General features: G+C 42.4%; 1 protein-coding gene across 15 annotated transcripts in view; it reads left to right on the top strand.

The window, feature by feature from the left end:
- lmo7a (LIM domain 7a) overlaps positions 1-16,491 on the top strand; it is a 47,937-nt gene that overhangs the window by 15,839 nt on the left and 15,607 nt on the right. For 12 of the 15 annotated variants that reach the window (XM_084954904.1, XM_084954898.1, XM_084954890.1 and 9 more), the window contains exons 6-12: positions 7,332-7,362; positions 8,209-8,322; positions 9,250-9,475; positions 10,048-10,297; positions 14,552-14,575; positions 15,245-15,359; positions 16,201-16,340. In XM_084954904.1, coding sequence (XP_084811030.1) covers positions 7,332-7,362; positions 8,209-8,322; positions 9,250-9,475; positions 10,048-10,297; positions 14,552-14,575; positions 15,245-15,359; positions 16,201-16,340 — 900 coding nt within the window. Of the gene's footprint in view, positions 1-7,331; positions 7,363-8,208; positions 8,323-9,249; positions 9,476-10,047; positions 10,298-10,542; positions 10,849-11,284; positions 11,606-11,854; positions 12,002-12,489; positions 13,829-14,551; positions 14,576-15,244; positions 15,360-16,200; positions 16,341-16,491 lie in introns of those variants that run through there. The other 3 variants (XM_084954902.1, XM_084954903.1, XM_084954892.1) reach the window with 3 other exon arrangements.

Raw genomic sequence — 16,491 nt, 5'->3', positions numbered from 1 at the left:
TTGTAGCTTTGACAGATACTGTAAGGGACATGGGTTCTCATGTAAGCCACGATTCAAGCTGCTGTTAAAAAAAGGTCAACTCTATTTTCAGTACATATTTTCTCCTGCTGGTATACACCTGCCGAGGTACACGAGTTTCTTTAAAGTGTGGGAGATCCAACTGTTGATTAAAAAAAACACAGTAGTAAGAATGTGTAATCTGATTGTAAAGTATCAGATCAAATTAATTTCCATTCAATACAAATGTCATGATTCCAGTTGCAAAATCCTAGTCGTGACAGTAACTGAGCACTTACTGGTGCAGGGTATAGATTTTAAAGACTCATCGTTGCGATTGTTAATTAAAGAGAAGCCTCGCGCATTATCAGTACCCCGCTGCTGTGTTTATTAGTTTTTTCGGTTTCACACAGTTGCTTTTGTGTCTGTTGAATGCCCCACCAGAGAAGCGCGCGGTATGTTGAACAACCTGTTCATCTTTCGCACAGGTGTGCCTTCAGGGGGAAGCGAGGCAGGGCTCGGCGTACTGTCCATCCTCTGTGGCACTCTCTCTGTGCTGCGCAAGCATTTAAAAAAGTGCTTTAACAGCAATACCTGCAGGTCGTTAAGCTTGAAGCAGATAAGCCCTTATTAGCAAATACATCACTTTGGGTGACAAAATAATCCACGGTGAAGGTGTAAAATTGCAGCATGTATATTCAGAGGGGCTTCACCTCTTTGTGTTTCACTTAATGTAAACACAAAGTAGCCCTTAATTTGGGGTATTGTTTGAGATGTTGCTACCACCTCTAAGAGCATTTTTCCCATAAGCGGTTTTTCGCCACCGCTGACAGCTATTGTCGAAACCACATAAATCAAAAAGGCATACACGCAGACAGGTGTACTGTAAAGTGGTATATGGGCTTTAAGCAAACAAATCTGCCTACCTTTTATGAAGACACACCCTCACCTCTACACCAGAGAACAAGCTGCCTTAAGATATCTTTGCCTGTCACTCTCATAAAGATAATTCTGTGATACGTCTTACGCCATGCTCTCAGTCACTTCCTTCATTACATAACTTTTTCCCATGATGCTGGTGGTAAATTTCGTGCAACAGTAACAAGCTGGAGAAACGATACTCATGCAGCGATAGCTGACTAAAAGTCACTCTACCATATTAGCAGCTGACTCTGTCACGCAGACATATAAAACTTCTTAGAGTATACTTGAGCTCAGCTCTTTCCCGCCTTGTCCATCTGCGTGCTGGGGTTTTGTAAGACTGTTCTCGCTATCCTATTTTTAGCATCTGGGGTCACTTTGAGAAGCAGGACTGTTTGGAATGGTATCAGGACACCAGTAAAGGAGCTTTTTATAGTTTGCAGCCTCCCCCTGCTTGTGGTCTTCAGAGTACACCTGCGTGTGTTTGTGTTTGTATATATTCAGTTACACATTCTTGAGTGCACGAGTCATTCCTGCTCTTAAATTCAGCAGGTTTTAATTATGCCCAGAATTTTTTGTATGCAAGAAGGAATAAAATTTGGCCTGCTGGGTAAAAATGTGTGTTTCGCTTGCAGCATTTCTGACTTACAAAGAGAGAGAGCGCGCACCGGGAGTAACATGAGGATATCTTCCCAAACAAGGCTGCATACAAGCAGCCAATGGCTTTATGGTGCTGGTGCTTATCAGAGGCTAGGCAAATGAGGCACTGAGAGCTCACACACACACAGAGAGAGGGAGAGAAAGTTGTCTCTATCAGCTGTCTTTACCCCTGGTGTTTGTCCAACCTCCACTCCCTTAAACCCAGTCTGACAGGTGCTTCGCTCAGCTTCACTGTTTTTTGCTGTTCAGCAGCAATTAGGTTGTTATTCTGTCTCTTGGTTGCTCTGTGTTGCTTTCACTTGCCGATAAACCGGACATTTATTTTTTACATTTTTTTGCCATTTAGATTTAAACTTTCACGTTTTGCATTAGTTACCTGAAATGTTTTGAGGCAGAAAGATGAAGCAGTATGAACTGACATATATAAAACGAAACTGAAATGACAAATCAAGTTTTCTATTTGTTAGCAGACAAAGAAATTCTCTTCAATGTGTTTTTGGTGATCAGTCGTCTAGGCTGAAATGTCCTCTGCATCCAGTTTGACAAATAGATGTAAGGTGCTTAAAATACAGTTATTAACAAGGCACAGTGACAGTTTGCATGACGCCGCACACAAGGAAGGCTTTATTTAATTCGTGCCCGCCCGCATTACGATCACCATAAAAGCATATTGGATGTTTGGCCTGACCTTTGAGCTTTGCAATTGTAGTACTGGTTCTAGCACGTTCAGTGCTGTATTGCATTGTGTTATGAAACCTTTTCTATGATAATGACTTTTATCAGTCACAAACACAATGTCAAAAAATGTTAATAGGCATCACAAACTGTTGTGATACAGATACTGAAAGATAAGAGGGGACAGTGTCCTGCCTCGTATCGTCCACGTGTTAAACCGAAGCCAAGTTACTGTTTCTTAAGCACGTAGTACCAGACTGAATCTGATTCATGATCACAAACTGTGATTCACATCTATTTATGACCAGCTATCAACTGTCCACAGGATGAGGCTGAGGATTAATCATTCCCTCCAAAAGCGCACTATTCAAAATTAGCTACATCCTGTGGACTATTAGATCCGATATAGAAATTCAGCAGCATTGCTACGACGCGGTTGTGTACATGTCCCAAACATAACCAGCAGAAAATAACTTGCTTCAAACATATAAGCTTGGCTTAGAGGGTTTTTTTCACTCAAAAGTTAGGATTTTTTAAAATAAGAAAAAAGTTGTTGATTTTTGTTTAAATTGAACTTAAAATGAAAATTTATTTAAATCTGTTTTATAAGGCCCTAAGGATTTAGAGATTGTTCAACGAGTTTCAGCCCATCCATAAACCATAATTTTATGATGATGCCTTTGCTAGCCTACATGTATTTAAGTGCTTTCTGAATGCACAACGTTTATAGTGGAATTTGCAAATTGCTCTCACTGTTGTGATCGCTTTGCTCTGTGACTTCCAGTAACTGACAGAACAAATCCCCCACAGAGAGGGGTCCAAAGTCTCATTTGTTTTCCACTGTTTGATTAAGCAAATTATTGACTGCTCTGCAACCCAAAAAAAGAGAGAAAACAACTGCACAAGATTGACAGGTGCATTGTCCTCTGAGGAATGTTAATAGCTTCTTCTAAATAATCGATAAGCATTGTGACCTCTGTGTGTATTTTCTTATGCAATGGCATAAGAAACCACATATTTGAAGTGCCTTAAGGAAAGTGTTGTTTCCCAGAGAAATGTGTACAGATTACATAGCTTGTTATCAGAATTTCTTCACCACCAATGTGTATTGTACCCCATTCTGTGTGTACTGTGGTAGTACTTTGAAGCTCACTGTGAAAATCTGAATGTTTGGAACTCGGGGCAAAGGAGTCAGACGCAGTGCCCTGTGTGTTGTTGTTTCGGGTGTGGTTCAGCGAGCTGGAACTGCACCTTCTAGTTCCATAGTATAATATATGGCAATGCCATCACTGTTTGTCACAGCGTTGCGTGAACCGTGGGCAGACTGGGAAACCAAACGAGCGATGATGCTGAGAGGTCAATAAAGTTTCTACACCACTGACACAGCCCTGGCTGTAAAAGGGCAACACAAGGGTTATATTTGTGCCCTGTAGTTAACTTGGAGAGAGAAATACCAGCCTCACCCTGTTTCCTCGCTCACAAAGGCTGCAGTGTGCCTGATAAGTACGACACAATGATGTCTGACACTGTTTCACCCACAGCTGATTCCTCTATTTTAACTCTCCTTGTGTCTGTCTTTTTTTCTTTTTTGGGGGGGTACTGCTGGGGATTGTCTGGGTCTGTATTTAAATCTCAAAGAACATAGATGAATGCTGTTACATGTGGATTTATGGATTGCGGCTGAGCAAGTAATCTTCATTGCAGAGGTATGCTCTCTGATTGCGCTTTCACACCCACTAATTTAGCTTTGGTGTTTGGTTTGAGAGAGAGGTCGAGCTGGTTTGATGTCGTTATTGGCTGTAAACAGACTGATACTAGAGACAGATACAGGTTGGAATACATTTATCTGTAGATTTTATTATTATCTACTTAGTCTATCTTTCTGCCTCTGTTACAACACAGGGAAGTGATTGAATTAGACAGATAATTTCCTTTGCTCTCTCTTAGGAAGTTATTTGTGTAACATTTGAATATTCGTTTGTGTTTCTTCAGTTTATCTGACTTCTTTCTGCCCTTTTGTCTCCTTTTTCTCAATTTTGGCAGCACTTACTATTCGACTCCTTTAGGTCAAATTAAAGTAGCTGATAGTAATAGCTGAAACTGTGCCATGTAAATAAAAACATGTCTTGTTGGGGAAAAACTAATTTTGATTTGGTTGTAGAGGTAGTGGTAGAGGCTTGTGTTTATCTTTCCCATGGCTGTGTAGTAGACGTTGCTGACTTGCCTACGTGTTGTCTTGGGTACTTGTGTGCGGCGCAAGTTTAAAGAACGCCGTCTGAAGTGATGAGGGATTGGTCGTTACGTGTTCTTTGCTTTGGCCGAAAGTGTGGTGGTGCGAAAGTCTGTGTAAACATGTAGCAAATAACACTTGTGAATGATAAGACTGTCCTATAATTTTGTCAAGCTTGATGGTTTCCTGTCAGAGCTTTGTTTGCTCACTGTATAGCATGTATAGTTTTTCATAGGACCATAAACCAATCCTATATGAATTCCTGAATAACCTCTTTTTACCTCTTTTGACACACAAGAAGACACTTGCATATATTTTAGCAGCCACGATACATATAAAAAAGACGCATAAAACACAAATGTTTGTTTTTTTCCCCCCTTGAAACCTAATAAATCACAATAAACTGATTATACTGCTTTAGAGTATCTTTTTCCTAGCTTGTACTTTCGTAGAACTGGTGTGCATCAGACTCCAGCAGTGTCCGTGCTCAATCATATGAGTACTCAGCTGATTCTAACAAGCTACAGCAAAATCCCGAGGCTCCAGAGAACTAGAAATAGCCCCATTTTATCTTCTCTGCTCATGTATAAATGGGCATTACGAGAAATGCTGGTAGTTTTGGTATACAACGCCCACTTTTTTGGACCTGGCTGCCGCTGCTATAATCTTAGACTTTGTGCCCATGTTCCAAGCCACACAAGGGCATTTTTTTATCCATCTCTTTTACTGGGGCCATAAATATTTCTCAGTGTTCCAAACTGGTAAATGTCCATTTCAGTTTGCAGTGTTGGCAAAACAGCATTTTGGAAACCCCTGGTGTGAGATGACGCATGCTAGTGGGAAAGTTGATCAGCTTCCCATCCAGCTGTTTGTGGTGAAAGAAGTGTTAGAACCTTTAGATAGGTAAAAGTACCGGCGGCAGTGGAAAAATACTCGAGCAGAAGTACAGAAGCATTGTCAGCAACATACTGTTTATCATAATAAATACAGAGTTTTACACCATATGCCATTCCTGACATAAACCAGGGAGTGTGAGGAGTATACCAGCTTGTGACTTCAGGAGGCTTCCTCCTCCTAGTCTTGCTCATATGCATGTAAGGCAAGTGGGTTAACTACTGCACTAGCCACAAGCTACAACTCAAGAAGGTAAAGCACGTCATCTACTAATCAGATCATCAGTGGTTTAATTGCTGACACGTGGGAACACTGAACTGATCCCTATCCATAAACCGGAGTGTGAGTGAGTGGGTGCATGAATGTTAGACAAAGTGCATAAAGGGGATTTTTTTTCCTTTCCACTGTTGCCAAATGCTTGCTCATAGGCATCGTGTAATTGTGAGAGTTTCTTTCTAATATTATAGAGTCTAATATTCTAATATTATAGTCTTTACCTTACAATATAAAGGTGACTATTGATGAGAATTGTTGCTATATAAGTAAAACTGAATTGAATTGAATTAAATAGCTGTTAAATAAAAAGGTGTTTGTAGAGCACAGGCGGAGTTACTTCTTCCACATGCAGTGTGGTACTATAGTTCATGGGTCTCTTTCAGAGGAAGAAATTGAAAGTTTATGATGATGAACTTGACAGAAAGTGGGTTTTTTTTAGTAATTTCATAAGTTACTGGGTATTTACTCTTGAACAGTTCATTCAATATATCTGATTCCATGAAAAGGGGGAGGTCACTCAGATAAATATGCAATATCTGACATTGGCTTGTTTGGAAACTACCTGTTTAAGTCCTACACGGTGCTTTTGTTGTAAAAATGTTTTCAATGTAAAATCTTAAGAATAACCAAATATATTAAATACATTCAGAGTACAATAATAAAAAGTACAGTATTTTCTCTCAGTATCTCTGTACTCTGCAGTGTACTTCAGAACAGCATTTACATGTTTATTTTTAGCTCTTATTTCTCTACTGAGCAATTCAGTTGTTCCTTTCTGTCCTTTAGCCTGAAAAATATGGATTCAAATATCCGTCCTTGCTTTGTTTCCTTTATCTGAACCCAGCAAACCTATAGAAGCCTAAACATTTCTGGTTTTAGGTACTGATGTACAGCATCATCATTGTCTTGGCGGGTTTATTGGTTACATTGCATGCATGGCATGCATGGAAAAAGTCTCGCTGTAATCCAAGTTCTCATTGTTAGACAGAGGTGTGTTTGCCTGTGGTATTACAAAGATGCAGAAATGTGCAACGTGAACAGGAGATGTAAAGCAGACTGTTAATCTTCTCGTGAAATCATTATGGTTACTGTTTATGATGCATTTCTGTTTGCCAACATCTCAAGACAGACATTAAGGTCATGATAGGTGACAAGTACACAGACTACCAAGGGTAATAGGCTGCAGCTTGAGACTGTGAGTTTTGTTTGGTTTCACAGGAGCTTCCAGTTTCCTGGGAAAGTTGGCTTACTGACACAGTTTGACTCTGAAACCCCAGAAATATGAGTGAAATATTAAACAGAGCCTTGTTTGGTGATAAATTAGCAGCTGCTGGGCTTATCTTTATTCCACATCGTAACTAAGAACCTATTTGTGTCCCTAAAGTTTAACTAAATGATTGCTCAGATGTTGCGATTAGCTTGAAATTAGGTGCTCAGATGTGACACGGATTGTTAAGCCTCAACATTTTTCTTCATGGCTTTTCCCCCCACAAATATGTGTTTGTTTTTCTCACCGCCTTTTGTGTGAGAGCGAGGCTGGCAATAGTCTGGATTGTGCTCTCAGTTTCCAGCTCTTTCACTACCCAACACATAAACTCAACAACGATGCTCTGTGTTTTTTTTTTTTTTACTTTCATCTTCTCTCATACACATGAACATGCTTCTGTTTTTCTCCCAGGGATCAAGAGACCAGCAGGAGGCTGAAAAATGTGAGTGTTTTTTTTTTTTTTTATTTTATTCATTTTCATATATTTTACAACTGGCTTATAGAATCCCATAATAGTTTGTCATTATAAATATTTATTCCAATGCAAAGATAATGCCACATAGAGCTTTATTGCTCATATTTTTGGAAGGTTAGACAAAGGAGGAAGAAACTGAGAGACTCGCGTGATAATGCTTCACAGATTCACAATTTGAATGTATTGATTAGACATTTAAAGTCTTAACTCCACAGATCACAAGATCATGCGAGGAGATAGATAAACCTCTCCTGCACCTTATTTTATTTAGGTCCAATGCCGAAAAACAGCTGCTGCAATGCATTTGCATCTACAGAATAAATTGAGGAAAAAAATGACAAATGATCACCTCATAACTTTAAAATTTTAAATTCATTAAGAATGTATACATGTTCACTAGAGGATGTTTGCCCCTTTTTATGTAAAAAAAGTCAACACCAACAGTGATAACTTTCTGACATAAAAAACCAAAGCGCTGACATGCCACTTTAAACGGTATCATGTGTAATGGGGTGTAGCTTTGTTGGTTTACTGTTTGCCTTAGCGCACCAGTCTCCTGTCCAGCATATAAATGCACAGACAAACAACAACAGAGTATTCTGGATGAGCCTGGAAATTAGAGCATGGCTCTAGGTGATGTGACCCTCATCAAAGCAGGGCTGCAACTATGATAACAGTCGCCTGCTTTAGCACTGCACAGCACATTGATCTCTGACATTTGCACAGGTAAAGCTGTAGTGATAACCTGATGTATAGATATAGGTTTCTCATAAAAATAATGAAGGTATAATCTCTTTTGTTTTCTCTTTCCAGGTATTGATCACCATTTACTGGTTAGGTAGAAGAGCTCAGTGTGACTGCTTCTATGATGGACCTTACTTGAACTTCAAGGCATTTGAGGGTTTATTGGGCACAGCACTATACAAGGTAAATTCCCAGAAGTGTGTTCTCTCTATCTCATTCATGAAACACGAGCTGAATTTCCTTGTGGATAGCAGAAATGGCAGGACTAGAAATCCTCTTCTATAGCCGCTGTGTTGTTACTGTATCCTCCCTGGTATGAAGACTATGAGGCAGAAGAATGACAGCAATAGGCCGAGGGGGACGCAGTGTGCTAGCCACGAAAACCAAAGCTACGTAGAGTCATAAAAGACCCGATCCCTTGACTCAGCTATTTTAATGTTGTTTACAACATGCTGTTCGCATAGTTTTGCAAGTGAAAATAGCCACGTCTTTTCTTGAAGAAGCCTCGTTTCTGCCCCGTGCCTGTGCCAGTGTTGAATTTGGCGCTTTGCTTTCACATAGATTTATAGGTTGGTGTGCAAGACCTCTGTGATTCAACCAACTCCAACGATTTTCAGTAATAGCAGTGGGATGCAGCGTATTTTGTACGTTTAGCCACGATAATCCAAGTTCAGTGGCGCAGGGTTAGGCTGAGTTTGCTTTGCGGACTCGCATTGTCTGGTAGGATTTGGCAGATTACAGATGTGAAAATCATTTTCTCTTTAAAGTGGTTGACAAGTTTTTGCTCGTCTGGGGCTTGCTTATGCGTTTATGTGCGATGACATTCTTTTCACGCAGTAAACACAGCCGTCGAGGGCGTGCGAATCGTGACACTGTTTATTTTGACAAAGATGGGAGAGAAGAGAAAACAGTGAAGTTATCCCATTTAAATGGCACTCCTTTATATATGGTATGGAAGCGTATGCTTATAGTAACTTTGTCTGCGAGAATGAGAGGCCAGACAAAACAGACCACTCACTCTCTACCTGGGAGATCTCACCACACACACAGTGGAGATAAATATTGTAATTGGCACCCTATTATCTGAATGTTTTTGTGTGTGTGTGAAAGGCTCTGCAGGAATCTTCCAGTCAGAAAAGCAGCAACGTCCGAGACAGCGGTTTTGGAGACAATTGGTACTCTGAGCGAGAGGAGCTCTCCCATCTGAGAGGAGGAGGAGGAGGAGGAGGAGGTGGTGGTAGACACAGGAGGGACGACTCCCTGGACAGCTTGGATTCGTTGGGTTCCCGACCCCACAGCATCTCATCTGACACCACTCTTAAAGGCAGCAGCGAGGGTAGGAGACATCATTTCATTTCCATCCACATCTTGGTGACAAATTTCATCTTTCTTTTGATCTTCCTAAAGCTGATTATTTGTCAGGACACAGCGTGACATTAGAGAGTGGTTCTCACGCTTTTCACTTGTTTGTTCTCAAATTGTCTCTCTGCTTGAATATTTATAATCCAGCTCATCTGTGTAGAAACTCAAATATTTGTGAACAGGGAAGACACACTGCCTCAGAACCACAGAGTTGACACCCATTTGTGAAAACAAATGCCTATTGCCACCTAGTGGTATGCTTTTGAAAGTGAATATCAACATGTGATGGTATTGACTTAAAGAAGGGGAAACTGCTGGCTGATGATCTCAGAGCAGTTCCTCCATGCACAGTGGAGGTCAGTGAGACATTCCACAGCCGTCCACACCGGCCTGTAAATGAGGAGGCTTCTGTCCCCACACCCTGCACCCCTCTGTTACTCATCCAAAGTCATGCCAAAACACACAATATACTCCTCTCGCTCTTTTCTCTGTTCTCCCACTTTCTTCCCCAGTCCTTACACCTGTTTTTCCTCTTTCATGGTCCAGGTTGTTGTAGCGATACCGAGGCAGACTCTGTCTTCAAGATGACCGAGAACAAGGACAATCTCAGCTACCGGCGGTCGGCAGTCGTCGCACCGAAAACCACCACACAGTTTAACCAGTTCCTGCCCACTAAAGACAAAGCTTCTGGCTACGTGCCTGCTCCACTAAGGAAGAAACGGGCCGAACGTAATGAGGACAACCGGCGCAGCTGGGCCAGCAGCAGTTTCGCAGAGGATGAAAGCTCTCTCACCAGGTAGCACAACAATCCATGCACATTGTTCTGTTTGAAAGTGCTCCTTCTCATGTGAGCTGTTTTTTATTCCTCTTACTTTTTGGTTATTATAACAAAAGATATCTTGACTCCATGTTCGTGCTTCAAAGGCTTGAAGTTTACTCGGTAGCTCTTTGTTTCTCCTTTCTCATCGCTGTGTTGTCTATGAATGGCCGACGGTGTTGTCTCTCATTTTTGTTGTGGAATGACTGCCTCGGTGAAATAAGGGTGTCCCCTGGCTGCTACGGAGACAGTCAAGTATCCCAGAGTGCCTTCTCTGACGCGCATCTCCAGTGGGCCCACGAGTATGAAAGTGGCAGTGACTCGGACACAGACCGACCGGACCCCGATCTCGTTCTGGATGACCTGGCCAGTAGGCGCTTCCACAGCCCCTCCCCTGCTCCTCCCACCAACTTCGCCGTACCCATCAGTCCTCAGGTTGGGGGACGGGTGGCTGGAGGCAGGGGGGACACCTTGCCCAAGGTCACTATAACTCCCACTGTTGTCCCTCAACAAAACGTGGCCTGCCTCAGGTCAGAGAACATGAAGCAACGGCGTGACTTTGATGTGCCTGCTTGATAAAAGCAAACAAGAATGCTTTTCTTACCCTCAGTTTGCATGGTTAGTTGTAACCATGAGCAGTGGCTTTTGGTCATAGTGTGCTGCCTCTAACAATTTTGCAGTCTTCAGTTTGGTGCTTTTGTTCAAAGAGCTTTGCGTTTTTAAAGATTTAGCATGCCCTCATTTGCTTCTTTTCAGCTTGGAGGAGTGATTTGAGTTGGCAGGACAACTCCACAAATCAATTTTTACCTCCCAGCTTGACGTTGAGCTTGCATTGGTTTGGTATTCCTTGCGTCATTTCATTTGCGGTTCTTGTGATGGACAAATATACTCCTTTTTTTTTTGGTGTGACCTGTGTGCCAAAAAATAAGGTTTTGACACTTGTGGTTGGCTGTCTCTCTTGAGCAGCAGCGGCATCAGCAGAGGGGAAATGCAACCACCCCAGCACGGTTCAGTGAGGGTGGACCACCGCCGAGGCGTGTCCACTGACAGCCTGTTCAGGGAGATATATGACGACTCTGAGGATGAGGATGATGAGGTGGGCTATGCTGACCCTGTCCAAGATGATCTCTATGCCCGTAAGATGGGTATCAAACCTCTGCCTACAAGTAGTGTATCTTATGACAAGTTCTTACCCAAATTCTGGACACCAGAAGAAGACATTCACATTCAGAAGATCAAACTGGGCTCTCAGAGGAGACCCTGGTACAAGAAGATACAAGGCTTCAGGTGTGTGAGGGCATACATTTATACTCATATATACACAATCCTTTCTTTCTTCCTATCTATAGCTTGATTTTGCTGACCTTAAATAACTGCATGCCAATCTAACCTTTCAGATTAGAAATCTGTGATTCTGTGGTTCACTGTTTTCCAGATTCCAGCCTATATTTCCTTTAACTTTTCCTACCGTTGTTTCTTATCTAATTTCATCCACCTTTTGTCTTCCTCTGTCCTTTCTTCTTTCGTCGGCTGTAGCCATAAGAAGTCAGGCTCTTCGTCAGATGACTCGGACTGTGACATCAGCCCCTGGCTCTCCTCCGCCCCCTCTCCCTCTGGCCCATCTCCCTCTCATACCCGCACACACGAGGCTTCAGCTCACACCACCCTTGTTGTGGGGAAAAGGTCGATACAGCTGCATGATTGTGATGATGCTGGAATATTTTAAAGCATCCAGATTTTTATAAGAAAATATAACTGACTCCTGTTGGGGCTCTGTTTCTGACGAGCTCCTGGAAAATACTACTAATGATAAAATGTATCCTCAGGCGACGGGAGCAGCCCTAACATGCTTTATAATGTAGTTTGCTTCCTTTGACCTTAGTGGAAAAAGGCTGTGTCAATATTAATCTATTTATATTACAGCCTATTCAAGCCTAGACTTTTTCCTTTTTCTTTTTTCCTTTTTTTTTTTTTGTAGAAAGCAGCATTGCAGTTTGATTTCCTAACAGTGTGATTGTAAAATCCACATTTGATCAACTTCTGTTTGAATCAAATGTCACCACTGTGGCTGCTTGTTGTATCTTTTCCTCCTTTTCTTGCTCTTTGATCCGGTTCACACGCATGCACTCACCACCTCTCTGTCCTTTTCTCTCCTTCTGCCTACTCTGCAGTCCTCATGTTCAACCACACACTCCTCCACAGCTTCCCAAGTCCCCTCTCTTAGAGACCCCCCCACTGGTGTTTGCCCCTGTGGACCCCACCTCAGGTCCCAGACTGGTGAAAGGGGAGAAGTGGATGCTCCTGGGGCGCCAAGACCCCCGGGAGCCCCCGGACCCCATTGATTATGAAAGTATTTGCCCGGACTTGGAGAATGATGACATGTTTGCCAGGCGAACCCTTGCCTTCCAGTCCAACACAAACTTGGCTAAACTGAAGACTCTGCTGACTTTCAGACATCGCCGCTGCACCTCTGAGCCGCAGCTCAACATTGTCACCCAGAAACCCGTTCGTGGAGGCGCCGAGGAAACTGAGTTCCCAGACATTGAGCAGGACGATGTGGTGTTTCGTAGGGAGAAAACCCAGCAGGCACAGCAACAGCGACCACTCTCAGGAGCACCTGACAACTATGCCCCGATGCCCATCCCAGAGCCTTGGGCACTGCCTCCTGACCTCAAGTCCAGACTCCTCTGCCCCCCATGTCCCCTGACTCATAAAGCAGCAATACCAAACCTGAATGAAGTTGATAAGGAGGCCCGCCCTGAGACGGATGACATGCTAATTCGAAAGTTCAGAATCTGTTCTGATCAGAGCCAGAGCTCCGCTTCATCAGCCAGTCAGAAAACCCCTTCAGTGCCTTCTTCCTGTAGCAAAGAGGACCTGCAGAAATGGCAGGCAATCAGGGAAGCTAGTCAGTTAAGACATAAGAAAAGGCTTTTGGTGGAAAGGCTAGCTGCTCTGAAGCTGTAAAGGGAAAAAAAAGATTGACGTAAGAGTGGCTGTAGACTTTTTTCCTGCATGTTTGTCTTGTTGTTTCTGTGCCATTTCAGACTTTCAGTAATTTTTGTTTGATACTGAATTGTTCTGTTCTGGCTAAGATTTGATTTAAAGTCCTTCACAGTCAGCGAGGCGAGTTTTACACAGTTAAATGCCTGTTTCTTGATCAGACATGGATATTTCAAAGTAAGAGTGAAGAAAATGTGGTGAAATTAACCACAACAGCAGCTTAGAACTTGTTCTAAATGTTTGTTGTTCCCTCAGAGTTGAGTGCTTGATATGGTCAATTTTACTTCTCAAACTCATGGCGTGTAAAGACTGAGACATTACCTGCACAATAAACCAACCAAGATTGTGTATTTTGAGTTGTGATGCATTGATTTTTTTAAAAACCATAATGATTTGGTGTATCATTTGCGAAACAGCCCTGAAAAGAAATCTGCCTTTCATCTTTTCTTATCTGACAGTTTACCTACATATGGAAATTAAAACATTCATGCTTAATAAAAGGAAAAAGCAACTTGTGAGTAACTGCGCTGATTCTTTTTTTAAACCCGTGAGTGCTCAAGCAGAGTAGAAAAGTGCAATATGGGAATTTAAAGTCTAACCTGACCTGAGCATAGTGTTGCTTTTACTCAGCACAAGGAACTTTATACAGGTCTGTGAAACTCAGAGAGCAGCAGAAAGGGTGGAAAGGTTGAATGCTGAGAAGTATCCAAACACAACATCCCCAACACTCTGACTGCACCAGTCCAACAAATTAAATATAGTCGTGTCTGTTGTGCCAACAAGAAGCACTATAGAAATTCCTCACAGCTCTGAAAGACGATGTGACTCATGCCCATAGTAACTTGAACACAAATCTTCACTGTACTGTTTGCACATGAGCGGACACACAAAAGCACACACACAGCAACCGTTTAACCTGAATTAAGCCCATTTGGATGGATGGATTTGGGGTCTGCAGAAAGCAGCCTTGTTTAGGGAAAGGTACACGTCTACACGCTTCCTCAGCCTAGTGTAACTCTAATCCTCTTGATATTAACAACAAAAACAAGCAGAGTCATGTCCTAGCTGGCCCTCTATACATTTGAAGCCCTCTTGGCTGTGAACGAGCTGGTGTGTAATAGCTTCTAATTGGTCTCAAGCTCTTGACCAAAGCGCTCACTGACTCACTGTCAAACTGCAGTCGGTAGAAATGTGACTTTGTTGTCTGTGGCTTTTTTTCTGGTTTCCTAGAGAGCGCCAAGAGGGTACGGACGGGTGAGTTTCTAAAAACAAAACAAAAAAAGTGGCACGTTTGCATTTGCTCTGCCCTCTTATGGTCACACTCTGCTGCCTCCTGCTTTTTTGTGCTGCTGTTCTCACTCTCTAGCTGCTAAACGCTGACACACAACATTGACTGTTTCACGGCTCAGAGCCAAGTTCAGGGGGAGGTGGGGGGAGGTGGGCTTTGCTCCACAAAGCTCTTTTGACACAGCTTACATATAATAGTAGTGGGTCCATGCCTAAACTGCAGTGTGTCCCAGTGAGAGTTATGACACACTGTATGTAAAACTTTACAGGTAGGTGAAGTTATTTAAGTTATTTCTCCATAAGGTGGGGCTTTAAAGACTTTTTTTCTTTTGCATGATGGGAAAGACTGTTACTAACCTGAGCTTATATCACCCTCAAGGTTTGGTGGTCAGCTGGTGTGCTGTGTTTGAATACTAACAAGTTACTGCAGATACCAAAAATATTAATGGCAGGTACCCAGTGGAACTGCAGTGTCTTCGTTATGTGTTTGTATCTACAGCTTATTTAACAGGATGGAAATACACAGGACTGTGCATGCATATCTGGAGTGGATTTCCACCTGTCAGCTAAACTTCTGATGCCTTTTGATCTTTGAGAAAAAAAAAAGTCTGCTTGATCTGCTTTTTCCCCCCGCAGGAGTAAATCAACAAGTGATGTGCACGTCGACCCCACGGTCATCCGGCAGGTTCGCTACGAAGAGCTGCAGAAGTATCGTGAGAAGGTTAAACAGAGCGAGGATAAGTGGCAGGATGTGAGTACAATGTGCACTGATATTTGAGGATATCTGTCAGCTGCACACTCTTCTTGTTATATGATTCAAGACATGCCTGCTTGGGCAGAAAGAAGTTTGGTTGCAGCGCAGATGAGGCGAAAGATGAGTCACACAGATCTGTGAGATCCATGTGTGCTACTAGGCGAACAGGGGAGCAGGTGCTTTGGTGTGTTGGATAGCTGCAGGGTGGAAAAAAGAACAGTTTGGATTGAAATTGTAGGTGTTCAGATGTTAACTAGAGCAGCACTGCCCTCTGGCTATGGACCTGCATCATTAAAAATTGTTGCAAGAATCACTACATGCACGAAAAAAGTAGAAATAATGTGAAATGAAGGAAGGATGTAAGGAAGACTTAGTCGATTAACTCTGAAATTAACTCTCAAGTTACAGTGAAAATGGAAAGTAAGCTCCAAATGGCAGTGCTGCAGTAAATTTAAACACTGCTGATCCATTGTGCATGTTCATTCTTAGCAATAAAAAGTTAATAGTAATAAAAAGTTATACACATATACACTACAGGACTGGGCTAGTGTGGTGTCATAGCAAAATAATGGAGTCTTAAAGCAGCATTTGGGTCACACAGCCCCCAATACACAGGGGAAGTGAGCCGGGAGGAGCCTAAAGCACACAAATAGAACACCTTCAAATGGAGCCCTTTCTCTTTTTTCACATCTTTTTCTCCCTCCTTCTCAATTTCACTGTCCTCAGTTGTACACTTAGCTCTGCGCACATAATCAGTCTGCTTTATCTGCAGTACTTATAAATTGACTTTTTGAGATATGTTGCATGAGGTGATGAGGGCTTCTTCTTTGCACTGCAGGCCCTGAGCGACTGGAAGAGCCGACGTCGCAGTGTCAACTCTGATATAGTAAAGAAGAAGGAGGAAAGGGAGAAGATAGAGCAGATTACTTACGGCGGTGAGAAAAGGTCTAAGACCTTCAAGGAGATGCAAGAGGAGAGGTGAGGAAAAACACACAGGTCCAACAGACTTACTGCTGTAGTTGTTTTTCTACTTTTAATTTCTGGAGATTCTGGTTTTCCTAAAAAAGGAACACTCACTACATTTATTCCTCTTTTATACCCTTTCACCATCAGAGGGGAACCATTTGCT

This window comes from Perissodus microlepis, chromosome 16 (genome assembly GCF_051167445.1).
Source record: "Perissodus microlepis isolate ML-2025 ecotype Zambia chromosome 16, ASM5116744v1, whole genome shotgun sequence".
NCBI lineage: Eukaryota > Metazoa > Chordata > Actinopteri > Cichliformes > Cichlidae > Perissodus > Perissodus microlepis.
This window is presented reverse-complemented; position numbering and strand designations above follow the sequence as displayed.